Genomic DNA, 27295 nt, shown 5'->3' on the forward strand with positions numbered 1-27295 from the left:
TCAAATAAAACAAAGAACTACAATACCCGTGCACCCCTTGCGGTGCCGCGCATGCGCTTTATAGGTGTTTCCGGTGCACGGCCGATGTTATAAATGCGAAGGTTTGCTTGCTCTCCTTCGTCAGTCACACAGAGAACAGAACCCCAATGATTCCTATATGCCCAGTAGTGTCCTTCACCTATGGTGAGTATAATGCGCTTATTATAGAACCACAACATAGTCAACATGGGGCTCCTTTACAAAACACTCGTTATGGAGCGTTAACAGCATAAATGTGCGTGTTTGTGTATGTGTCCTTGGAGTGGGTGAGTCCGTCCGCCTGGGCTTCACCTCCGCGGCTGTTAGCCGTCGTGCTAACATTAGCCTAGCCTCCTGCTACTACTAGCGCTTTATACTGTCGCGCGAGCCGTGTTGCCATGTCCACTTATTGTAAGCGACGTTGGGCTTATTTTTCTGTGAAGTTGCTTGTTGTAAATATTGGTCGTTGCGATTTTTTGGCCTTGTATCTAAAGCAGGGGTCTTCAACAGGGGGTCCGGGACCCCTAGGGGGTCCTCAAAGCTACTACAGGGGGGTCTGCCAAATCTTTGTGTGATCATAGATTTTTTTTTTAAATTTACCTTAACCACTTGAACCCTAGCATCTCTTTTCTGAGGAGAACTATAGCCAAAAATAGCAGATATACAAGCTTGTAGATCGGCTATTGTTGGCAAAGGGCTATCGGTGTAGAGGGGGAAAAAGATCAGACCACGTAAACAAAAACAGTTGACTCTGGATCACAATTTTATACCATATATAGGGGGGTCCCTGCTTCATCTCTCTCAGCTAAGGGGTCCTTGGGCTGAAAACGTTGAAGACCTCTGTAGTTGCTTATTTGGGCTTGCGTCACAATTTTGAAATGATTTTAACCAGTGGTTCATGTCATGGACATGAAACCCCCCCATCTGATGTTTTGTGCCAGAGGGAGCCCCTCATACCAGATTTGGGGTGTTCTTCTTCCAAATATTCCACATTGTATTGATTGTTTTGCAAATGGCAGATGTGAGCTTGTAGATCTACAAGCTCACATAATGCTGTATACAATGTATACAGTATTTAAAGGGCCTAGAGGCTAGTGGCCTAAGTTGCTGCTTTTGGGCTTGTTTTCCTAGACATGGCTTCTTATTTCTCTCCCAAAATCTGGCAACACTGCGCGCTAGCCGCAAAATACCAGACCTACAAGCTCGCAACGACTAGCCGATGCGACGCGTTGTGAGCTTTTAGATCTGCCATTTCGCGGCGCTCGCGCGACAACACTCCTGGCCTCAGTCCGTGGAGCTAAATGCTAACGTTAGCTAGCCTAAATGCTAGCATTACCGTGGTGCTGAATGCTAACGTCAGCTAGCCTGGCGCAGCTTTAGCATAGCATAGCGTTCACCCGTCTGCCTGGGTCTCCTCCGTGGAGCTAAATGCTAACATTAGCTAGCCTTTAGCTTAGCGTTAGCATGTAGCGCTCACCCTCTCCGTCTCTCTCCACAGTGCCCAGCCGGCTTGGTGAAGATGCCAAAATGGCTACCGGCAACTACTTTGGATTTACCCACGGTGGTGCTGCGCAGTACAGGTAAGAGGAGCAGGAGGATGGGATGTTGTTTTGCCCCCCCCACCAGAGTCATAATGGTGGCTTTCATCAGGGGCTGCATCATCATGTCGCACAGATTATGGTTGGTGACATTGGTGATGGTGATGCCCACCATTGCTCGCCATTGTTCCAGGTTGGGGGAGGGGGCCGCAGTCTGTCTGTGCTGCTGGCTGCTGCGGCAGGCTCTCTCGCTCGCTCTCTCTCTCTCTCTCTCTCTCTCTCTCTCTCTCTCTCTCTCTCTCTCTCCCCCACCACCACAGCTAACGGCTGCATACTAGAACCCTCAGTGTTCATTGAAAACTGCCATCCGAAGGAATTAAAGGTTGTTTTAACCAATGGTATAGCTAATACTAGTAGTGGTTGGAGGTGATGATCTCTATTCATCCATTGAGACTCTTGGGCCCTGCTGTCGGGTAGGACATCTACTGGTCGACAAGTTGGTACTGCCTGAAGCACATGAGCTCACTAATATCTGCCCTGGCCACCGCAGGGAATGGTGAAATTAGTTCAAATGTTCAGATACAAAATTGCATAAATAGTTAGTTTTGGAAGTACATCTTATAGAATAAAGCAATTCTAAATACTAAGTGTGAGAAAATAGATTAGACACAGATTTTAACACTTTCTCGGCTCAATATGTATCTTTGGAAAGGCAATGCTTTGACTAATGGTGGGTTTGCGCCACTTTCCATTAATTTGAATTGTAAACACATCATCTGAGCAATGATTTGATCCTATACCAGTGTGATACAAATCTATATACATTACAGAGAACAAATGGCAATAAATATCTAAGTATACCTAGACTCATCTACACATTATTTGAAAAAACTAAGACAAGTGCAGCCAAATTGTTGTAAAATAAGATGATGTAAAATGTTATATATTGCTTTAACTGTACAAAACAGTAGCGCGATGGCAACTTAAAATATACCAGTCTTGGAATTGTTCATATTAATGTACAACCCTGCATATGATATTTTTTAATACATTATTTTCAGATTATCTTAAAATGGAAATTGAATGCACATAGGCCTGTATCTTGTTAAAACGGGTATGTCAGGTCTGACAACTAGATCCCAACAAGGGTTGACATCGACATTGAGGCTTGTCCGTTACACGCAGACACTCGTGCCTATGGCAAGTCTAATCAAGCCTTGATTGATATCCATGCTGTACTGTAAATGATTTGACTTGTTTTAAACAACCTAACCCATTTATTTGGATACTATTATCTATTAACTATTATCTAGTTGTAATGTATCTTTAAGCATTTGATGGGCACATTCTTGGAAGTGTTTTGGAAATGGATGGCTAGAACGGTTCCCTGCAGCGGAAAGCTCTTTCATGCAAATCCAACTCTATTATCTTTAGCATTATCAGTGAGGGCAATGGCTTTCTCTGTTAACTCAGCTCTTGGGCCCCTGGACTAATGCACCACTGTCTCTCTCTCACACACACACGCACACACACACACACACACACACACACACACACACACACACCACCGTGAAATAGGAGTGAGCAGACAACTCATTAGATGTGTGGGAATTAATCGATTTTTTGATGCATCGTAAGGCACGGATGTGGCCAATTCAGCATGAATGCAGTGACATTACATAATCAATTACAGCCTGCTAACGTTAATTTATTTTCTGATGACTTCTGAAGACAACGTCCCACTGAACTGTGACGCTATTTTACATCCTCACGCTACTGACGCTCCCTCTTGAGAGTCGGTCTCCCAGCATTTACAAAGCAGACTGGGCACTTCTCAGTCAAATCATGTGTCTGTATCACCGATGTCCAACAGCTAATCTACACGCTGGCATCACGTCACAATGTGATGCTTTTAGCGTGTACATTTGATATGGAAAGCCAAAAGGGTCATATTTTGCCAGTAGAGTTTGTTTGTGAAGTGCCCTTGTCTTACAGTTGTACTTGAAAAATGTTTTCTTGGATATTATAGGCATCACGCATATACAATTGTGATGGTGTGCAATCAATTGTAAAACAAATATTTCATTAGTGGGCGGCGCGGCTACTGCACAATGCTTTATATTGTCAATTCAACTAAAGTTGTGCACGCTCAGCCGTGCTGATGGCCTTGAACACCGGACAAAAGAGGCTGAGAATTCAGTGGTTATGGACTGTAAGTCTGAAACACTGAGACACATCAGTCTTATCCTTAGTATCAGCCTTTTCAACCAGTCTGGAACGTCCATGCTCGAGCGAGCTGTCACAGAACTATAAGAAGGTTTAATGGGTCACTGCAATACTTGTTGACCTGTCCCAAGTCAGTTAAACTCTGAGAATACATGAAATGAATATTAACCTTGTTATTGACAATTGTTGACGAATACAAACCAGTTCTTATTCTATGCACTATTTTCTATGCAAACTCAAATATATCAAATATAATTAAAAATTGGCAATTGATTAAGACAAAGTCAAATAAAACATCTGAGCTCAGATAACAGCCCTAGATAATGTGACATTTGTAGTTCTCTTTTATGAATAAAGTTTTACTATTGATGATGATGATAACCCTTTTAAGATCAAAGACAACAAAAAAAAAACTATCCTTCATACCTACTTCTCACTACATTGAAAACACTTCCACATCACTGGCCTTGATTCTGCTGTACTGCCTGACCTATCTGTACCGGATCTTAAGAAGAAACTGATTGTTGACACATTTGCTATGCTCAGCTGGATGTTGGTTTCCATGGCAACAAGGGAGCTCTTGGACAAATGTGGAAGAACCTCGGGAAGTGGTCTGAATTATTAACTGGCTAATTCAAACAAAATGTCTCCCACAAGTCAGACAGCCCAGAACACATAGGGCTTTTGGGATGAGCACTGAGCCATTAAAGCGTGTAGATGTTCCTATAGTCATCGCTAGTCATCACAAGCTTAAGTGGTTAACCTGTGTTACTCTGGATGTCTTGTAAATGGCTCTAAAGAACAGCACTGTATTGGTCCATAGATATTGTGCTGACACTTTGAAGTCATGTCACAACCTAAAACACAAAATATGTGTGCCTGAGGGAACCCAGTTAAGACCCTACTCTCCCGTTTCCTTCCAGTCAGCAGCCAGGAGCCGGGGTAGCCTACACCCATCCAACCACGGTTGCCAGCTACACCGTGCACCAGGCCCCGGTGGCAGCTCATACTGTGGCGGCTGCCTATGCCCCCAGTGCCACTGTAGCCGTAAGGCAGGCGCCGGTGTCTGTGGCAGCCGCCACCGCAGCGGCGTATGGAGGTTACCAGCCGACGCATGCTGCAACAGACTACAGCGCCTACGCCCAGCGTCAACCTGAAGTCCCCCCGCCGCCACCTCCAGTCACCTCTCAGAACTACCAGGTAAAGTCCCATGCACCATCTCATCTGTATGTAAATAAATATAAAATAAATGGGGTGCAAGGGGTTAATCAATATAAAAATAATGGATTTTAATGAGTCTACTGTCCAACAGTACTTTAACACATTGACCGCCAGAGGTTAATCTCATAATGTACTCACCAGTGCCAACGTTTTATTGTTGTTTTTTGTTTTTTTCACGTCGCCACAGATCTTGTTAAAATCCTTAAGATTGAGCTGTGCACTGTTTGTAAACATCGCGGAGATCTCACTGCTTCTACCAGTGAAGACCACGTGTCAAACGGAGCCGCCATGTTTGAGTTCTGACCGTTTAAGTTAACATGGGAAATGCGAGGATGAAAAACTACATGTTTACAGGGGCTTTTACAGGGGTTATTGTGTACGACTTAGAATGGAGGCAGACGGGAAACAAAAAACGTGATCACACTTCCGGTCGAGATCGGGTGGTGTTACACTGAAAATGGTCCCCCTAGAAAATTAAAAAAAAAAAAAAAATCGAAAAAAAGGAAAAAGCACCACAGCCCGTAGGCTACGGGATTGGCGCTTAACCGTTGGATTTAACGGCCCGTAGAACTACGGGCCCGGCGGTAAATGTGTTAAACCTGGCATCCCTATTTTGGACCTGCATTCGCTTCAACATGTTGTGAGCTTGTAGATTGGCTATTCTGTATTATTAGAAGAAGCACAAAATCACAATCTTTTACTCACTCTTCTTTCAAAACTTGATTGTCCTCCAAAATGAACATGACCCTGTGGTCGTGACTTGTGACATTACGTGAAAGGGGTCTAATACATTCTGCTGACAGCATAGATAATTAGTTAATATTCACATTTTATATTCATGAATAACTTTGGTCGTTAACTAGAACACTGACCTGACTTACTTGCAAATCTATGCCCACATCAAGACTTTATTTTAGTCTAAATATTTGTCCCTTCCTGCTCCAACTTAGAATTCTGGCAAGTGGGCAGGGATCACGATGTAATCTATTGGTTGCGTCATGCCAGTGTTGGAATTGATTTAAGAAGTAGTGCTTTTCCAGTCAGAAGACAGATTGAAAGAAGCTGTCTGATTCAGTACATACTGTGCTTTTTATATCGTCAAAATTGCCTTCTGGTGTCCAGATGCTTCAGTTATCACAAAGCAGCTGAATACCGCAAATAAATCCCCACATCTTTATTCTTAGCTTTTTCATTTAGCAATGATTTTAGGGATGCACGATTTTGGACGATATCAAATTACCAATTATTTGCTTGGTCAAATGAACCGATACCGCTATTGCAATACAAGTTTCCAATCTTGCATCCTTAAAGGATTAAAGTTATTGGGTTTGGGTTTACTTGTGGTCGTCTATTACTATTAATATAGCCTACCCTGATTTGTTTTTCCCTGCATCAGGCTTATTACAGTTATTAATGTAATCTTATGTCACAGATTGAAGGGGAGATCGAAATAGTTTTTCCCAAGGGCGATCTAAGTGTTTACACAACATGACCGGCACTTAGGCTACCGTAGTCTTTTGGACACCTGTAAGGGGGGGAGGAGAGTTTGCTTGTTTGGACAACAGCATAATTCCCCATGTTCATCAGCGGTGACCATTTATCACACAAACTATGAAATCATGTCCGTTAGAGCAGTGGTTCCCAAACCTTTTTGCTCGAGACCCAAAATAAATCTTATGTCTCCCCGTGACCTAACTAGTGAAAATAGCCGATCTACAAGCTCACAAGATGCGACATGTTGTGAGCTTGTAGATCTGCTATTTTCACAAATTCTTAAAAGTACTTTTCCCCCTCTAATTAATGGATTTTTTAATTTATTGTTATGCTTTCGAAAAAAAGGTTTAATTAGTTTTCAACACTAAAATTGAGATTTTTGTTGGGAATGTTTTGATAATCTTTTGAAATGAGAAATGTAGGAAACACAAAATAAACATATTTACTCACGTGACCCATACAACTTGGTCCGCGACCCACATATGGGTCCCAACACACTGTTTGGGAAACGGTGGGTTAGAGTACCTCTTTCTCAAGTGTATGGTAAAGGCTGTCTCTCTTTAGTCATGAGGCGGATCGCTGCTTGGAACAAGATAACAATAAAATCAACAGCAAGGGAAAAGCTGCCATTCAGTTATTGATTTTGTGTCCAATATTGTTTGTTCTGAAAATAATAATAAATTGATTGTTTGACTGCTATGAAATCTAGCAGAGCAGGTATGGTTTTCAAATGCCTACTAAAACATTGCTTGTGGTGTTTGTCTTCTGCAGGACACCTATTCGTATGTGCGGTCTACAGCCCCGGCTGTCGCTTATGACCCCAAGCAATACTACCAGCAGCCCATCGCTACATCAGCTGTGGCTGCAGCACAGCCCCAGCCCACAGTGGCAGAGTCCTACTATCAGACAGGTACGCCACTGGACTCGTCTTGGTGAAGAAAAGTCTTCCTAGAGCTCTGATTCTCAAAGCTTTTTAAAAACTTTGATGACCTCCAGTTTGGTATGCATTAGGCCAGTGGTGCTCAAACTTTTTAATTTCAATGACTCCTCATAACTCTGAGTGTACAAATGGAACCAAATGGACCCCGGTTTGGAACCACCCCAAGGAACCCTGAGGGTCCCTGGACCCCACCACTGCATTAGGGTCCATTTGCTTCCATTTGTACAAAAAAAGGTAAATCTAAAAGTGTTGTTCTCACAACGCTTGTAGATCGGCTACTTTTGAAAATGTTTCACAATGACACGACCACTACAAACATTTATTTCTTAAAACATCAAAGAGTCACGGCACACTCATAGCTACTGATGCCAAACCAGTTTATTAAGGACAAGAGAACAACAAAAACATGTGTTGTTTATATCCCACATGGTTTTAGGATAATGGATATGTTTTGTGTTACCACCGTTTTCATTTGACCTTTTGAAAAAAAACTCAACGTTTTGTACTATTCTCTATTTCCCCATAGCCCCCAAACCAGCGTACACGCAATGTATGACGCCGTACACCCAGACCCAGCAGACGCGACAGGTGACTGCCATCAAACCGGCCACACCCAGCCAGGCCGCCTCGACCTTCTCCATCTACCCGGTGTCGTCCACTGTGCAGCCTGTACCCTCTGCTGGAGCTTCCGTAGTGCCGTCGTACTCCCAGAGCCCCACCTACAGCACCAACGCTGTCACATATTCTGGTAAGGAAATGCCGGCCGTTACAGCGAGGAAAGATGTGTAAATCCAATTTACCCACTTACTAAACCCAAACGTAGTTGAGCAATTTAGTAGACTGTTAACTGCAGCAACACATTTAATTGATCTGGGTGCCATCATTTTAACCCATTAAAACCGGGAAAGCATCTATCATTTTAGCTATTTAGCAAAATACACTTTCAAGATTTTTCAAAAAATGATCCAAAATGGCAGATGTACAAGCTTGAGCTTGTACATCTGCTATTTTTGAATGGATGCAACATGTTTGCTTATTAAGCAACATTCCCCATTCACAGGCTGTCGCTCTGTTCGCTTCTGCAAAATTTGCTTGATTTGAACATTAGTATTCAACGTATGCGAGTAGTGTTGCATCTGATCGGGCATAGATGCAGAATCTTGTCACTTAAAACGGTATAGTTAGACTGCACATTTAGAATGGAAGAGGAAGCCACAAGTTCCCAGCGTTAAACACTTTACACTCCGTAGTGCCGTCGTACTCCCAGAGCCCCACCTACAGCACCAACGCTGTCACATATTCTGGTAAGGAAATGCGAGGAAATATGTGTAAATCCAATTTGATTTCTTTCTGCAATGCTGTGGCTTGTAGATTTAGACTTGGTATCTTTAAAAATTATATATTTATATTATTTAAATGCATTTCTTCATCACTGCCCCTATTCCTGCCCTGTAGGTACGTCTTACTCGGGCTACGAGGCCGCTGTGTACTCTGCTGCCTCCACATACTACCAGCAGCAACAGCAGCAGCAACAAAAGCAGGCGGTGGCCGCAGTAGCCGCCACAGCAGCGTGGACGGGCAGCACCTTCACCAAGAAGCCGCCCTTCCAGAGCAAGCAGCTCAGGCCTAAGCAGCCGCCCAAACCCCCTCAGATCCACTACTGTGACGTGTGCAAGATCAGCTGTGCAGGCCCGCAGGTGAGCACACTCAACTTGTCTCTGTAGTCCTTGGTCATTAAAGCCTAAAGACTGGTTGGGATCACTTTGAACCTCTCCTCCCTATGTTGGGCATGTTATAGACCAGAAAGCTACACAAGCTTGTTTGCATACCTTGAAAAGCTGTATATCAACTCTACATTTACACTGATCAAATTAGTTTAACAAACTTTGCAGGTTTGTCTATAGTTCAATATGCACGGAAATTGATTTGTAAATTACAGTCTAGATCAAACGACTTAATACATGATTAGATTTTATGCTGAAACGCCATGCTTGGCTTGCATTATACTTCCTACATTTGAAGCAAGTAATGGTGGTGTCAAATGAAGGAATAGTAACCCCCCCCTCCCTCTCCAACCAGACATACAAGGAGCACCTGGAGGGCCAGAAGCACAAGAAGAAGGAAGCAGCTCTCAAGGTGTCTCAGAGCAGCAGTAGCAGCAGCAGCAGTGGAGGAACCAGCAGCTCTGCCCGCGGCGTCCAGAACCAGCTCCGCTGTGAGCTGTGTGACGTCTCCTGCACCGGAGCCGACGCTTACGCCGCTCATATCCGTGGGGCCAAGCATCAGAAGGTAATGTGTTTATTTTATGCGTCACTCGCTCACATAGAGCAGTTATTTTTGACCAGCGACACCATTTTACCTATGGATTAGGCTTAACCGCGTAAGCACTAATTTGTATTTTGGATACAAGCTCACAGCTTGTTGTATGAAGCTTTATGTATTGACTATTTTTCCAAATTTGAGAACTTTGATTAACATATTGTTTAAGTCTTTAAACCTTTGCCTATAATGGCATGCCCAAAATAGGGAGGCCAGGGTTAATGTGTTTAACCACATGAACCCTAGCATCCCTATTCTTGGTTGAACATTAGACAAAAATTGCACATCTTCAATCTCTCAACATGTCGCGCTGTCCTGCAGATATTTGTAAAGGGGTAAAAAAGGAGGGGGCCTATTATAGACCCCTGGCTGACACCGATAAACCCATTATTTAGGAACATAATGGATTGTAAACGGTCTTAAAAGATATTAAACCTCATTCAATATACACACACCCACATGCAGGCAGGCTAACTGGACGTTGTGTACTTGTCTCTATACTGTGTATATTCGGCACAGATGTATGCATATATGACCGGTACGTAAGTTCTATGCTTGGTTCAGGTGTTTGGAAGGGGAAAAATATTATATCAGAACATTTTTGCATATCTGGTTTAATAAAGACGTGTATGGATGCCAATCCTTTTACAGCTTCATAAGTCATAAGGGGAACTTAAGCTTTGACGTGTTTTGGCAATTAAAGCAAATATATCAACATGTGTGCTACATGTTCCCAAATATGAGATTTATGATATGAGAGCATTGGCCGCACTGACGCACGCTGGAATGATTACCAACGTATGTCTGTGACTCTGTGTTGTGAATGACTACTGTAGTATTAAATCATGCTGTAGTGTTTTTAGATCTTACCACAATACTGATATTCAGGATGATGTACAATTTCTTTTTTTAAATTTCAATTGAAAAGAAAAGGGGCAATCCTTCTTGAAGGTAAAGCCTTTATTGAATAGTTATAATTTCATTTTAGGAAAAAAAACACGTGTCCACCTACAGGACTCGGCCTTTATGAATTGAATACGCAGGACCACAATGGAAACAAGTCCTCAGGGCTTTTTTGTGTTATCCTTTTAGCATTATTGTATAGGCGTTACTGTGCCTCTTTTGCAAACTGCTGATAAAGAATTCAATCAATCAAAGCCACACAGCAATTTGCATGATGCTCAAGCAATGGCTGAACATGGCTTGCTATCATGCTGCCTAGTAGGGCTGCACGATTCTTGCTCAAATGAGAATCACGATTTTCCTCCATAAGAATTGAGATCACGATTCTCACACGATTCTCACACAATTCTCTTGTAAATATAAAAATATTAAGCAAAAAAAACAGGATTTTTTTTAATTGAAAAAAAAAACGTCATAATTTAAAATCGAGATCGCATAGGTGTCTGAATCGAGATCGCGATCTTTTTTCGATTAATCGTGCAGCACTACTGCCTAGGGTGGCAAATTAAGTGATATGTTAGATAGATGGATAGGCTTTTATTTTAGTGGTGTGTGTGTTCACAAAATTCAGTGTCATGAACATGCATGTTGTTACAATACACATATTGTAATTTAGAAAACCCTTTGGACAGCTGCTTTTTACAACAACCCCTCAACTATGTTGCTCTGCTCCGTTCCCCAGGTGGTGAAGCTTCACACCAAGCTGGGGAAACCCATCCCTTCCACGGAGCCCAGCGTAGTCACCCAGACCTCCTCCTCCACCACGGCCGCCCCCAGCAAGACCCCCTCCTCTGGCCTGGGCAGCTCCAGCACCACCTCCTCGTCCCTGTCCATGGGCACCTCCTCCTCCAATGCCTCTGCCTCCACCCACAACTCCTCCTACCTGAAGCCGGTCAACATAGTGAGCGGTGGCGGGGGGGCGCTCGGCAAGAACGCGCTCGGCAACAGCCTGTCGTCTGCCAACTCCACCGCCCCCGTCAAGAAGGCCTCCGCCCCCAAGATCAACTTTGTCGGTCAGTAGGTTCGCCGTTGAATTTTGACGTCTTCTGGCGGTATTTGTCAATGACTTCGTTCTTCACCTTGTTGCCATTATGCTCCGTTTTGTGTTTTTGAAGCTGAATTCCTGTTTGATTATTTTAGCTCTGCATTTAACCAGTTCAACCACATGAATCCTAGCGTCCCTATTCGGGGCTTTTCGTAATAGGCAAACATTCAGTGAAAACAGGCGAACAATCGGCTCACTACACGTCACAAGGCATTGTGTGAGCTTGTAGATCGGCAGAGATTTGAGAGGGAGAAAGGGACTGGGCTAATTACAGACCCCTTGCGTACCCATATATAGGGTTAAAGTCATTGAAGCCCTATGTACTTTTCATACAATGTATTAAGAAAATGACTTATATTTTCTTTATTTTAAAAATGTTAATTTTGTTTTAATTTTTTTATATTGTCAATTTTCACCTATAATAACGTGCCCAAAATGGGGACACCAGGTCGAAAGTGGTTCACTAATGAAGTGAAGCTGGTTTCACAGAGTGCCTTACACTCAAACAGTTCTTGAAGTTCTGTGCCTTGTAGAATAACAAGTGAATGACCTAGTTTAACCATACAGTCAAATGGCCAATAGTTCAACATGTCAGTGGTGAGTTCACTCCTGGCCCCTGAAAATGGAAACGGTCATTGTTTTCCTCTTGTATTGTGATTTATTGCATTTGTATGCTGTCCATTTGTCAAAGCATATGTGGACTAGTGACTCCTCATTACAGATGAAAGGAAAATGGAATGTAGCAGTTTTAAGTAAACCAATACTAAGAATCTTTGAATGGGAATTGAGTTTTTTTTTATTTCTTTTTTTTTTGCATGATCAAATTCATTTGCAAATTGTTATTGGTTAATCAATTCATATGTTTTGTTTAGGCTGTGTATTTACGATTAGTGGCTGGCTCTTTAAAAAAAATATTTCTGGTGAATTAATCGCCCCTGGTATGGCTTTTTAATCTACAATTTGAGGTTTCATTGTATTTGTTGACTGTTCACTTCAGCCAATGCTATCTGCAAGCTCACAACACGTTGCATTGCCTATTTTCGTAACTAAATGGGTAATTTATGAAATATTGAGACAAGGTTTGTGTCCAACAGCGATGATATGAGACTAAAGAACCCTACCTCCCCCTTCGCCCCTTGCAGGAGGAAATAAACTGCAGACCACGGCGAAAGTGGATGAGATGAAGGCGGCAGAGATATCCAAGCCAGCGCCACCCTCCTTGGCCCCAGAGACCAAGAATGATATCTCTGATTCACTGTCTGCGGCGGCGCTGGCTGCACTGCAGAACGACGTGCAGCCTGTTGGACACGACTATGTTGAAGAGGTATTCTGACAGTTCACTTGGGTGTTGCTTGCCAAAAATAACTGCTCTACATGCTAACATGTGACACATTGTTAGCTTGTAGATCAGTTATTTTTGTGAGTATAAATTAGATTGTTAAATTGTCCTTTTTTTTTAAAGTAAGGCAAAAAAGTGTTCACAACTGCAGCAGCCCAAATAGGGAGACAGCTGTTTTTTGTTGAACAAACCCACTGGCCATGGACCAGTTGGGAAGGCCAGTGCTGTGGATGTGAGGCTGTAATCGTTCTATATTGTACTCCATCAAACACAAGTATAAAATAGTTCAAATGAAGACTGGCTCTGAGTCGCCGTACAGTTTTCTTTTTACGGTGTTGCTCTGCAATACCCTACCTGTCTATGAGAGGGTCTGTGTGTCACAAACCACTGGACCGATCAGTGCTAAACTTTGCATGCACGCTGCACAGAATTAACTCGACATTGGAGTGTTTTTTTTTTATCACTGCCCTGCAAAACCGTATTTAAAAACCACTGCTATAGAGGGAATTGAACATTTTCTAACCCATCTCCTTAGGTCCGCAATGATGAAGGCAAAGTCATCCGCTTCCACTGCAAGCTCTGTGAATGCAGTTTCAACGATCCCAACGCCAAGGAGATGCATCTGAAGGGAAGGAGGCATCGACTGCAGTACAAGGTTGGTACATTTCTAAGTGTTATTATGCCTAATGTATTATCTTTGGTTGATGTCGCTTGCTGATAAGAAGTTCAGAACTGATCTTAAAGTCCTGTTTTAGTTGGGAAAACATAATTTTTGGCATGTAATCTACACAACGCTAGACTGAACTATTTTGAATGGTTAAACAATAAGTCATAAGTTGATCATGCTGTCCTATGACATCTCCTCTCTTGTAGAAAAAGGTGAACCCTGACCTTCAGGTGGAGGTGAAGCCTAGCATCCGTGCCCGCAAGATTCAGGAGGAGAAGATGAGGAAGCAGATGCAGAAAGAGGAGTTCTGGAGGAGGAGAGAGGAAGAGGAGCGCTGGAGAATGGAAATGAGGTACGACGAGGCCTTTGATGACCAGCTGCTGATAGTTTTTCTTTTAATATGGAACCCTTCCGTCTCCATTCTGGGGAAAACATTTGCCGGAAATAGTGGCACCGCGTTGGAGCTTGTAGATATTTCTTCGTCTATTCTCGACAAAGAGATTTGATGTAGCGGGGGAAAATGGGAGGGAACCAAGTATAATAATAATAATAATAATGAATTTTATTTGTAATGCACTTTTCATTCACAAGGAATCTCAGAGTGCCACATGGTAAAACATCATCAATCATATAAAGTTAAAAAGCAGGATTTAAAAACAGATTACTAAACAACAATTCAACACGAAAATGCCCTCTGAAACAAAAACGTGTTCAGGCCTATTTTAAAAGAGTCCAGGGTCTGTGGTGCTCTCAAGTCAATAGGAAAGCTGTTCCACAGGCGCGGCGCTGCCGAGCAGAAGGCCCGGTCACCCATAGTACGTAGATTTGTACCAGGGACGAATCTGCTCGTAGATCTGAGTGTGCGGGTGGAATTTTGTGGGGGCCACAAAAGTATAGACCCCTGGGTGATCCCAGTCAACTAAGTATACAGGGTTTAAAGGGATACTCCACTTTCAAATAAAAGAAACATTAAAAATAAATATTTTTAAAAAATGAAAAAAGTTATGGCAAAATCACGGCCCCCTCACACATTAGTAGGACACTCTAATGCGTGAGGGGGCCGTGATTTTTCCATTACTTTTTTCATTTATTTTTAATATATTTTTTAAATGTTTATTTTATTTGAAAGTGAAATATCCCTTTAAGTGGTTCATTAGTGTCATTCTCCATGTCTAATCTGCTGAACTCCCAGGTCACCGTTTTTCTTTCTTCCCCAAACTGCGCAACCTTTCCAGGCGTTATGAAGAGGACATGTACTGGAGACGCATGGAAGAAGAGCACCACTGGGATGACCGGCGTCGTATGCCCGACGGAGGCTATCCTCAGGGGCCCCCTGGGCCACCCGGTCTCTTGGGGGTCCGGCCTGGCATGCCCATCCCTCAGCCTCAGGGACCTGTGGTAGGTCCTGGGCAAAGATGTAGTCTAGAGTTGTGAGATGAACATGGGCAGTAGGCAATCTGTGAAAATGGCAGATCTACAAGCTCACAAGGCACTGCTTTTGCGACGCTTCCAAGCTTGTAGATCTGATTTTTTTTTTACTATTTGAATGCAGTTTTGGATTATGTAACTCGTTACATTACTACGTCTTTGTCATTAAAAAGTAATTGGTTACGTTACAGAATGACCTACTGAGAAAAGTCCTCTTTGGAGTACTTTTACATGAACTAAATTGAAATCCTCATTGCGATTGGTTCCTTGGCGTGTGAATGAATAGTTTTCTTTCCACCATTTCTCTTTTAGCCGCCTCGTCGCCCCGACTCTTCAGACGATCGCTACGTAATGACCAAGCATGCTGCCATTTATCCCTCGGAGGATGAACTCCAAGCTATCCAGAAGATTGTGTCCATCACAGAACGTGCCCTCAAACTGGTGTCGGACATAATCACTGACCAGGACAAAGACAAGGGCAAGGAAGAGGACAAGGAGAAGGAGAAGGAGAAGGAGAAGAAAGAAGTTGCTAAAGACAGGTGAGGCATCTGAGAGAGCTCAACATCTCTTTGTCGTCACATGTGGTTCTGTTTAAACTTCATAACATTGACATCACTGCTGGTTCAAAAACAAAATGTTTTTGTCTTTGTTCTATCTAGAGCACTGAAGGGAGTGATGAGGGTGGGTGTCTTGGCCAAAGGCCTGCTCCTTCGTGGGGACAAGAACGTCAACCTGGTCCTCCTCTGCTCCGAGAAACCCACCAAGACCCTCCTCAGCCGCATCGTCGAGCACCTTCCCAAGCAACTGACGGTATCGACAAAATGTCACATCGTCAATTCTTGATTCTTTTTACCCAAAGCCTCTACTACACATGTGCAATGCCTGCCATCATGCCACACAATCATCGTTAACGTCATCGGTGTTGTTGGCATCTACTGCGTGTCTTCCTTTCTAGATTGTTACACCAGACAAATACGAGGTTAAAGGCTCCATCGAGGAAGCGGCCATTATCCTGCTGTCCGGCGCAGAGCCGAAGATGCAAGTGACCATCACACTGACGTCACCCATCATCCGAGAGGAGAGCGGACGGGACGGAGGTTGGGAAAGCCACCGCAACCTTATTTCCTCAATTCTTCTCTCCTTCTCTTTCAATTCTCTCTCTGTCACATCCCTATGAGATTAATTTCCATATTTTGATTCATGTCCTGAAGAGCCCTACCCTGCTGGCACTTAAGGAATCAACAGTTGGTTTGGAAAAGGGTACCGATTTAGAATGAGCAATTTTTTCTCCCAAGCCCACCACAAGTTTGAATACAAACATGGAATGGTCTTGGTCCTTCCCCTTTTATTCTTTTTAAAAATCTATTTTTTAAGGGGTCAAACAGTCCCCTACGCCGTTTGCTGCAATGTGATTAGATTGCAGTGTGTCAAAGCTTGCTGTGATCTAAAACTAGCCTCACTATAAACTTGACACACACAGTTTTTCAGTTAACACGCTCTCTAATCACAGTGAGTTCAGCAGGGGTGGGGCGGGGGGGTCAAGATGCCAGCAGTGTTGCTCTTAGGCTTCGGCTCTGTAACTTTCCAGTGCCTCTCAAATGCTATCCCTTTAAAACAACGCATGATCAGTGTTTGCATTGTGTTGAGTCTAGTTAATCCCAGGTAAGATTCATTTTTGTTTCCTGTGTTCAAGGGGATTCTGTTTCCACTTACAACGAGCAGTACCACAGGGTTCTTCTAGCTGTTGCTCCTTAAAATACTTGTCTTCTAATGGTGCTACTATCAACCCAAAAAGCTGTACCTTTACAACTTGTAATTTAAATTTGTACCTGGGCCCATGTCTGACTTGTAACTTGTAGTTTGTGTTTTGTGCCCAAGTGATGTCTGACTTGTAATGAGGGCCCTGCATAACATGCAGGAGCCCTATAGTACTCAGTGTTCATCTGTCAATCATCCACAAATTGTATTCCTAGTTGAGCCGCAAAGCAATATCAAAATGATTGTAGTCCGGCCATCTGTGGGTGTATGTCACTCTGTCTGCAGTGACTCAACCCACTACACGGCCATGAAATGCATCTGAAAAATAGCTGGCATATGGCCAAATGTAATGGTTAAGGACAGTGATGAGCCTCATGGCTCAACTATGCACCTTACTTGTTTGGAAGAGTGAAATATTCAGTTTGGGTCATACTCCTGTCTTTGAGCAAGGCACTGGGGCTGAAGTCGGTCCCCGGGTGTTGCTCAGTGGCTGCCCAGTGCTCTTAAGACTTTGATGGTTCAAATGCAGGGGACAAATTTCCCCACAGGGATCAAGGAAGTAAATGATAGTATAACATAAACTGATAATTGATCAATCCAATTTGTTCATTTAAACTCCACCATAAGACTAAAAATGATGTGGAAGTTATCTATTTTGCGGCTCAACTACTGTACTATGCTCATCTCTAGGTTGCCTTGTTTAGATTTGTACTTTATCTCAGATTTGTAACTTGTGTTTTTAAAGAAATAATATCAAGTTACAAATCGGACATTATTGTGGTACAAATCAAAATTACAAGCTATGATTTTGTGCCGGGTGCAGCTTTCTGATTTGGTAACTCCATACTCTTCTAATTTTCTTATTGATAAGCCAAAACAAATAGTCATTAATTGTGGAGAACAGATTAGCAAGCGGCAGAATTTTAGCTTGACATACTTATCATGTGCCACTCGAAATTCTGCACAAATTTGGTAAATGTTCATCAGAGGATTTGTGCGACGGTTCGAATGGTGGATCAGTTTGTCAAGTTAGGATTTGGCCACGGGCCACAGGGCAGAATTCCAAACAGCCAGGGAGAGGAAGTTGGTTAGCGGAAGCTGGGTCACATGTCCCCACAGGAAACAAATCTTCCTTTTGTCTGGTGATGAGAAGTTCACCATGCTGAGGTGCCCTGTTCAGATGTGCTCCCCTGAGGGATTTGGTGTCCTTCTCCATACCCTTATCTTAGTACTCAAATTGGGTGCGTCATAGATTTAATTGTGGAATAATTCTGTAAAAACGGCTCTTATGTTAAAATCCATTGTCTTTTTTTTATTTTATTTAATGGCAATGGATGGGTAAAGCAAATGCATTTAAGCTAGAAAATTTCAGTCTATATATTTCCAAGCATCCTTAGGGGAGTATTGGTCAACTTCAGGGAGGAAGACTATGACAGAGGAATCTTTGGTTGGACCTGGGTACAGCCATCGGTATACAATGACTGTTGGGGTTTATTGGCAACCTACTGATGCTAGGTATGCATGCAGTGATGTCCTAACCCCCTTTGTTTGCTGGGAGCTTTCATGTTTTTGTTTTATTTTTTTCCAGCACGCACCGCTGCCTCTTTATCCGTAGCTATTCTTACAAGTCCAGCCCAAAGTCCCTCTCTCTTATTTCTTTGAACAAAAAAAAAAAATGCAAAAGAAAAAACCTCCATCTTTAAATGACCTGTCTGCCATCAGAAGCAACCAGCTCCGGAAGGATTTTTGACCAAGGTTTCCCCCACTACCCCAAACACTTTGCCACACCTACCATCGCCACGCCGCATTTATCAGGTCATATCTTAGGAAGCCATTACTGCGCTCATGACTTCCTCCTCGTTTCCATGTCCATACAAATAACCATGACCCCGCCCGTTGGTAGCCCATAGCCTGACTTATGCTTCATCGTGTGATGGTGTTGCATGCCAAAAATTGCTATTTTCAGCATGCAACACCATCCTTCGACAAAGTATAAACTCAGCCTCCTCTGTCCTAACCTAGAGATCTCAGGGCAAATTACTGATTGGCACCACACAAATATATTCAAATAATTATCTAATTGAAATTACTACCTTTTATAGCATTGTTTGATAAGATTACTTTGTTTAACCCCTCTTATTTATTTTGTAAGACCTAGTTGTTGAATTACCTGATAATTGGCTTTGTCTACATATAGAGAACTACCATTACATCACACCCTTTTTCTCTCCTACAATGTTTGTTTAGACTGCATAGTACGCTAGTCCTAATCACACACACATCCCTTCTATGATCTAACATAATCATAATGCCAAATCCACAATAACTACATCCATCATTCAACCTCAAAGACATGTCTGTAGCCATGATGTGTGTGTGTGAAGTACAGTTATCAGTCCAAATGACCTTTTTGGACATAAACAAGTTTCGGCTGTTAACAGTAGATATATATAAACGTAGATACCGCATTGGCCGCTGCTGTTCATTGGAGTGATGCATCAATGTGGCCGCCATATTGGTCATATTAATGACAACATTAATAGTTAGAAATATACATGGCCCCAAACCATAATGACACAGGCATATTTCTTGCAGTGAAGTTATGGCAAGTTTCCCGGACTAATATGGCAGCGAAGTTGACGTAAGATACAGTGGCCAGTGTGCATATATACGTATATTATGTCTGTTGTTACCCACTTAAGCCCTACATACTTCGTTGTACGACGAATAGCGAAGCGAAAATAGACGATCTACAAGCTCACAAAATGTTGCATCTGCAACAGGTTGTGAGCTTGTAGATCTGCAATTTTTTTTGCGTTTTTGATAATAACCCTTATAACAATGCCCAGAATAGGGGCGCCAGGTTGAAAGTTGTGAAGCAGCCTACAGTGCATTGTCATGGGAGGGAGGGGACAAAAAACACCTGGTATGTGTGGCAATGTGTTTGTTCTCGGCAGCCTCGCTGACCTGGTCAAACACCCATTCCTCATCCACCATCTTGACAATTCGAATCCATTTTTAGATGTAACCTCGGGTATGGTGAAAGACCCAGCGGACGTCTTGGACAGGCAAAAATGCCTTGACGCCCTGGCTGCTCTGCGCCACGCTAAGTGGTTCCAGGTTGGAACATCATTTTACTTTCTTATTGTAGCCTTATGAGATTATGCATAACATTTTAATTTTTTACTCTTTTGGTTTTACTTTTATTTAAGGGTAAAATTAACTGATAATTGAAAAACAAATCGTAACTATTTGAAAACGATACAAATATTCAAGGATGCCGCCTAGAATTACAATAGCTGTCCAGGTTAATGTTTGTTGCTATACATTGATGCTAAACCTTTTTAAGTTGATTAGAATTATTCATATTACTCTTAACAAAGAACTGGCATCCTTGTATTCCCTTTTTTTGATTCCATAAGTACTGTATTTTAATTTATTTATTTTTTTAGTTCCATGTGATTCCATAAGGCTGCAGAGTATACTTTGCATAAGAGTGTGTCATCAATAAGTGCTTTCATGTTGAGCGTTTGTATTTTGTGATTGATTGATTTATTTATACTTGTAGAATAGGGATTGAGAGAAAAAGGAACATCTGATTAGTTTACTGTGATGATGCTGATCAAGCAAACGCACCAGCAAAGTAAAGCAGATTTCCATGGCTCTTTCAGTCCCTATACTATCCTCTCAGATAGACTCTTGTACTTTTTAAGTACCTGTTTGTGAGATACTTGAGAGAAACCTGAGGTCAGGGTTTAGAAGATGACAAGGAAAGCACCTCCTTCCTTGTGCATCTTGCAAACTTTGAACTCCCCTTTACTAACGACGAGGTACAATACTGCTGGGAATGGTGGCTGATTGCAAATTATCATAGCCTCCCAAATTCCTCCAAAAGCGAATCGGAAGCTTCCATTATGCGCAGTAGTGTTTGGACCTCTGTGACAGAATCCATCCAGTTGTTTGATCCCTGTCTCTCTGTTATTGCTGTTGTTAACTCACTAAACTTGACTTCACTGCATCAAAAGGCTAGAGCCAACGGTCTTCAGTCATGTGTGATCATCATTCGTATTCTGAGGGACCTCTGCCAGCGAGTTCCCACCTGGTCAGCCTTCCCTGGCTGGGTGAGTATCAGTGTGAGTTATGATGCCCATGTTACTGAAATGAAACTTCCGACATGACACACATTGTCTTATACTGAGGGTGTAAAGGGGGATTTTACTTACTAAAACTAGTTGTGCACTGATAATGGCAGATCTATAAGCTCACAACACAGCTTTTAAATCTATTTTCGTTCTGCGACACGCTGTGCAACCATGTATAAATGATTTTCAAAAAACGGTACACATTCATATTGGCTCGCTTCAATACAAGACTTTGGGTGTAGATGTGTACCGATCCGAGTTTTGCGTTCGGAACATAAGCTAACTATATTTAAAAGTGAAAACCCAACACAGATGACACCATTCCAAATTGTTAACTGTTACCCAGACAATCCCATGTGTGCCTTTTGTGTCAAATTGCTTGCTGGTTACCTGGGAAGTGACTACTGATCAGACCATTTTCTTGTATTGCCAAGGAGCTCGGTGTGTGGATCACAGCAAAACTCTGGCTTTCTATGATGAATATGACTTTACTTACTTGACTTATTCCTGTAGGCTCCTAGATGGAGCATAGGGCCGCATTTACACCCCGCCATCGGACTCTGTTTTGGGCAGTTTTCTTCAGCTGGGCCCACGATAGTCCAGTTGTCTTTGCCTCACTCTCCACTGATCTTCTCCAGGTCTGTTTTGGCCTCCCAACTTTTCTTTTGCCTAGTGGATTCCAGTCCAGTGCTTGCCTTGTGATGGTGTCAGCCGGTTTGTGGAGGGTGTGATGAATATGAGGGCTATAGATTCACATGGGAGGGAATGAGTTATCTGTCAGCTTCTTGAGTTGTTGGCTTCATGCAATATCAAAGCCATTGATATACCTAGACTGAAGTAGGCACTAAAGACTTGTACTTGGAAGAAAACAACAAATCTTGTGTAGACAGAACACGCACATGCATTGATACAAGTAATGCGTATTTGTGTACGGTCCATTCATTGATAGGTAAGCTGTGAACACAACCTTGAGCTGTGAGAGTCGGTGCACAGATAAGTCTGTTAAATTGAGCATTTTATTTTGTCTTTGCTGCATCTAGCAGCTGTTTGAATTGTCTAATAATATAGTTTGCTCTTTGTAAAATATCGCTCTGCTGCCATTAGAAGCTGAATTATGTATGGGTAGGGCTAACTTGATCATAAAGCAATTACCCAATTTAATAATTAATATGCATGTCAATACTGTATAAATATTTGCCACTTTTTAACAATGTTATGGCCAAGAAACTATTTTGACCTGGTTATGGACCTTTTCCATAACCTTTGACCTTGAACCAGTTGCTCAAACTGTTGATCACACAATCTAGAGTCCACTGCCCATCCGTCGTGAAACAGTTGCATTGCATGCAGATATTAGATAAGAAACTGGACAAAGTTAGGTAATAATTGTTGTCACTTTATAAATTAATAAATCCAAGCTCTTATGCCAGACCACAATATGGACCTGGGTTTTTAAAGAGTAGACTTGACTTTGGGGTGGGGGGGGACCAGGTTTACCAAGTGGTTTTAAGACAAACATTTAATTTGTGCTGACTGACAATCCATGTTCTATCCTCTTCATGTACTTCAGGCCCTGGAACTGTTGGTGGAGAAGGCCATTAGCAGTGCGTCTGCCCCCCTCAGCCCAGGTGACGCACTGAGACGAGTCTTTGAATGTATTTCCTCTGGGATTTTGCTCCCCGGTAAGATATGTTTCTGTTCATATTTACTGCTTTGTGTGACCCACAGCCCCTATTGAGAAACAAGGGGAATTATGATAATAATAAGTGGTTGTTTCAAAACAAGCCAGCCTTTTGTCTTAACCTATAGAGCACGAAGTCTGGCTTCCCCCATTCAGAATTCCCATAAACTTGTTAATATTGTGTCAAATAAGAACTGTGTTCCAAAAATAAACAAATGAGCCTGGCAGTTTGACTTGGATATGAAGCATCAACTGACGGTGAGAAAACGCTAATGTTGCCGCCGCCGAATTAGTAAAGTTTTCACCAGAAACTGACTATCAAATATGAGGGACTGACTATCGTAAATGATACAGAGCCACCTCTCTGACAATATTGCCGGTACAATTTGTTTATTGTTGGACCACAATTCTTATATGGGACGACTCTAAGATGATGCATTGCTTGCATGCATGACTGCCTGGGTAAAGCGGAACGAGGAGTGCTCGTTTTTCCGGCACGCGAAGCCAGGACCGAGCCGTGGCCCGGGTGTCTTTGAGGTCAGGCCCCTCGAGGGAAACGAAAAAAAACCTGGCCGCTGGGGGTTATGGGTTGTTTCCTTGTTTGGCATGGCGACCCCCCCCTCTTTTTCCACATGTACTGTAACATATATACAGAACTGAGACAGGATAAACTATTTAAATGGGAAGTTATTCAACATATCAAAATGAGAAGCCAAAATTGGAAATGGAATCCAAACCTGAAAATGTATTATGTTTACTAAAGAGCTTGAGAGATGGCAAGACCCTTGTTACTGAACATTATAGCAATGGTTACTATCACAATATAGAGCCATTTTATTTTTACAAAAATATATAACTTGATACCCTCAAGAAGATGAATCTCATCGGGAGGATGTACTGAAAAGTGGTATTATCCAGGACGGTTGAATATGCTCATAAACGAGTGTTTGTTTTCCAACAGGTGGGCCAGGTTTGGTTGATCCTTGTGAAAAGAATCCCACTGACACCCTGGCAACCATGGGAGAGCAGCAGAGAGAGGACATCACCTCCAGTGCACAGGTACTTCATTAGTTGCATCCTATTGAGTGACACGGATGAGGCTGTTAGCATTGTGTAGCGCTCATAAAGGAAAAGCCTCTTTATCCTTATGGAAACTTTTTATTTAGAGCCAAACCGATGCCAGATTATTGGTCCACTCCCAATTTTAGAGAGTCCTAGACCACCGATAACCAATGTTTTGACTGATATTTTGTAAAAAGAAGTGCACCATTTTCTAATCAATTTGTAATTTAGATTTGATAAAAAAATGATTTAAGAAATAAGCAAACAAAATAACTTTAACCACTTAGCCTTACTCAAACAATTAAAAAAAAATAGCTGATGTACAAGTTGGAACGCATCACAACGCGTTGTGAGCTTGCATATCAACAAATTTTGACGTTCCTTTGTAAACTTTTTATTTCTCCTATAATGACATGCCCAAAATGGGGACAACAGGTTGAACGTGGTTAAAAAAACATGACACGTCAGCTGCATAATCACTGTCACATCATGGCCGATGCGAGCTTTGGGAATGCACTGGGATTTGTAGCGGAAGTTGAGAGTGGTGTAAGTCCCTGGAAAGACGCGCTGTTGGCCAGTAGTCACTTTGAGTGTCAGTTGGGGCAAACGCAGTCCCCACAACATCATTTACTATTCTGTGCCTATCGGTACATAACTCGGACGGGGCTGAGTAGGCTTAAAGCGAACTTCGCAACGTTCGCTTTTCGGGGCGAGGCGTCCCACCCACTACAAATCCACCGTGCACTACCATATATAGCATGGCCGATATATATGGTCCAGGTTCAAATTGTATTTCCAGAGGTCACTTCTGCTGTGTAATGTCCTCTTCTGCCTGTCCGTTGCACAGTTTGCTCTGCGGCTGCTTGCGTTCCGTCAGATCCACAAGGTCCTGGGCATGGACCCCCTGCCCCAGATCAACCCTCGCTTCAACGTCCGCAGCACCCGCAAGCGTCGGCGTGACAACAGCGACGGCACGGACAGCTTCGAGGGCGAAGGCAAGAAGGACAAGAAGGATTACGACAGCTACTAGGCAGCACCAGAACCCCACCCCCCCTTTACCTTCCCATACTAATTTAAAGTAGTCTATATATGTGTATATATATAAATGTACCTCTATGTTGTCACTGCAATTAACAGCTGGGTTTCCTCTGCCTCCTGTGTAGTGGCTTGAGTCCAGTGTTGCATTTTGCTTGGTCATGTAAAGCGACGGACATAACCTGCTGGTTGACTAGTGCTTCATTAGGTACCGCAGAAACCAAAACCTGTCCTTTTGCTGTAATGTTTTAGCTATAGATGGTTCGGACCTAAACTTTTCCTAGCTAAAGCAAGTTTTTATGCTTCACAAATGGAAGTAACCATGACTTCCTAAGCTCCGCAATTCCTTTTCCAGGATTTTTCTTATTTTTTTTTTATTTGGGGAAAGACATTCCTCACACATTTTAAGTAGAGCCGGATTATCTTTGTTACATCTATACCTTGGATCACAAACAAAAGGTACAAATGAACTTGCCTATGTTGATGTGTTGTATAGTTGCATTCAGAGGTTGACTGTTCTGTTTGTAGCTGTTGTGAAACAGCCAATTTGGTCAACTGTTTTCCCCCCTCAATTTGTGCTTTTGAATATCATTTCTCTTCCGTGCAGAATGCAAGTGGCAGTAGATCTATGTGGCATTGTACTACATTTCTGAAAATGACTAATTCCTGAGACATTTGTGTTAGTGAAGTTATCCCTAAACCTAGCTCTAATATAAATAAGTATATGAAAATATTGCTATAGCCTCGCAATGGTAAAAAAAAAAAAAGATTTTTGGTTTATTGAAAGCATGACTGTTAAGATAATTTTATTGTGTTCTGGCTTTTAACATTTGTTTTAGTTTATTTTTTTTCTGATTACTGGAACGTTTAATTGCTTGCTTGCCCTCTTTTGGTTTGATACTATTTGGTTCATTGAGTAATCTGTACAAGCTGAAAATGGGGAAAAAAATGTAACTTTGATGTTGTAATTGCAGTTCAATGTAGGTCCATTCTCAATGCCTGTCCGGTTCTGCACTCTGCTTTACAGTAAGCGGAATAAATACATTTCCTGAGTGAAGAACCATTGGCCTTCATGTGAACTACTTGATTTCATTTCATGTTAATGCATGCAGGATGTCCCATGTCTATACAGTGATACCCAACCTGTGGGCCTCGAGGGTATAGTTGCCTATTAAAGGTAGGTTAAGTGATATTCTTTAGTCAAAACATTTTTGTTTTTGTTTTAGGTCACAATATTCAGGTATATACTTCTAGTGTTTGTTCAATAACGGGTCCGCCCACCTGTCCAGCTCCTTTTTTTTTTTTTTTTTCCCCCAACCAATCAGGGGAGGGTAGGCCTACCCATTTATCAGCTTAAATGTTCTATTGTTCCAATTTAGTCTACTAATTTCTTTGTCATCACTTCCAATTTTACTTTTTATCCTGTATCAGTTAGCTCTACTGATTGGATGAAATTGGTGTTCCGAACTGAAAATGCATTTTCTGTAAATTAAGAGCTGGAAAGACGGAGACCCCCGTTATTGAACAAACACTATAGCAATGATTACATCAGACCATAGCTATGATTAGTCTATCAGAATATAGTTATTTAACACTTGCTATAACACAGGAATAAGACTGTTTTCATAGTGATGCCAATACATAACTTAAAGTAGCCTATATTATGTTAATTCCACCGATCAAAGCCGGCCCACCGATCTGACCACTTAACATCGGCTGATGTGTTAAGTGGTCATGGGTGGGCCGTGAACGCTTTCAAGATGTTTCAGAAAAGGTGGGGAACCAACCACTGGTCTATGTCAACTAACTTCCATGCATTCTGGATCAAGAATGGTGCCGGCATGAGTAATTCACTACTGTAGATGGTGCTAGGTTGGAATTTAAGACAAACCTGTGCTCTAGAAAGAAGAGTGAGTTCTATGACATGGTCTAAATTCGATGTGCAACATGGTAAGCTTTAAGCATTTTGACTAAAACCAATGCATTGTTCCTTGGCTACTTGCTGTAAATGTTTATACTGTACAGCAGGGGTAGGCAACCTTATGCACAGGGGAGGGTGATAACTGGCATGGGTGTGAGAAAAGCTCTTGCTTTTAAAACCTATAGGAAAACAAATAGGTGAATTCAATTGAGTCCCATCACATCTGTATGCAAATCATAATTCTACTTCATTCAAACTCTGAAATCGGACAGGGAGAAGGTCAGGGTCAGGGATGATCGGTGGGGTTATTGAGTCTGATCATTACAATGTCCTGATGTGAAAGAAAATATTTCAAAAAACAATCGAGTTAAGTATTTGGACAATCAAATTCTGTTGGAAATATTGTATACAAATAAATATAAATAACATGGCAGTCCATGTCAAAAAGGTCTGACCCCTGCTGTACAGGTTAACCATGGATCACAAGACTGTCATCTG

At 42.2% G+C, this 27295-nt stretch overlaps 1 protein-coding gene across 5 annotated transcripts; it reads left to right on the forward strand.

Moving 5' to 3' along the window:
• The first annotated feature begins 84 nt into the window (after positions 1–84).
• zfr (zinc finger RNA binding protein) lies at positions 85–25937 on the forward strand. 5 transcript variants are annotated; one of them, XM_080433896.1, is made up of 21 exons: positions 85–183; positions 1517–1598; positions 4706–4982; positions 7269–7407; positions 7964–8185; positions 8688–8741; positions 8893–9134; positions 9517–9726; positions 11402–11732; positions 12907–13088; positions 13639–13758; positions 13977–14122; positions 15006–15168; positions 15511–15737; positions 15858–16008; positions 16154–16295; positions 19979–20076; positions 20982–21089; positions 22669–22780; positions 23741–23838; positions 24689–25937. In XM_080433896.1, exons 1-21 carry the CDS (start codon positions 147–149, stop codon positions 24869–24871), a joined length of 3324 nt encoding a protein of 1107 aa, XP_080290022.1. In that variant the 5' UTR covers positions 85–146; the 3' UTR covers positions 24872–25937. The 5 variants fall into 5 exon arrangements, with proteins under 5 accessions (XP_080290022.1, XP_080290023.1, XP_080290024.1 ...); XM_080433897.1 differs by having other exon boundaries at positions 20982–21077; XM_080433898.1 differs by lacking the exon at positions 8688–8741.
• The last annotated feature ends 1358 nt before the right edge of the window (positions 25938–27295 follow it).

Source organism: Gymnoscopelus braueri (assembly GCF_963280865.1).
Source record: "Gymnoscopelus braueri genome assembly, chromosome: 7".
In the NCBI taxonomy this organism is placed as follows: domain Eukaryota; kingdom Metazoa; phylum Chordata; class Actinopteri; order Myctophiformes; family Myctophidae; genus Gymnoscopelus; species Gymnoscopelus braueri.

Bases quoted from the DNA above. Each gene is read 5' to 3' on its own strand.
- zfr (XM_080433896.1), top strand. From the start codon at position 147: ATGATTCCTATATGCCCAGTAGTGTCCTTCACCTATG. The intron at 8,742-8,892 runs GTAAGGAAATGC...CCTGCCCTGTAG, and splicing joins CAACGCTGTCACATATTCTG to GTACGTCTTACTCGGGCTAC. The intron at 20,077-20,981 runs GTTGGAACATCA...CTGCATCAAAAG, and splicing joins GCCACGCTAAGTGGTTCCAG to GCTAGAGCCAACGGTCTTCA.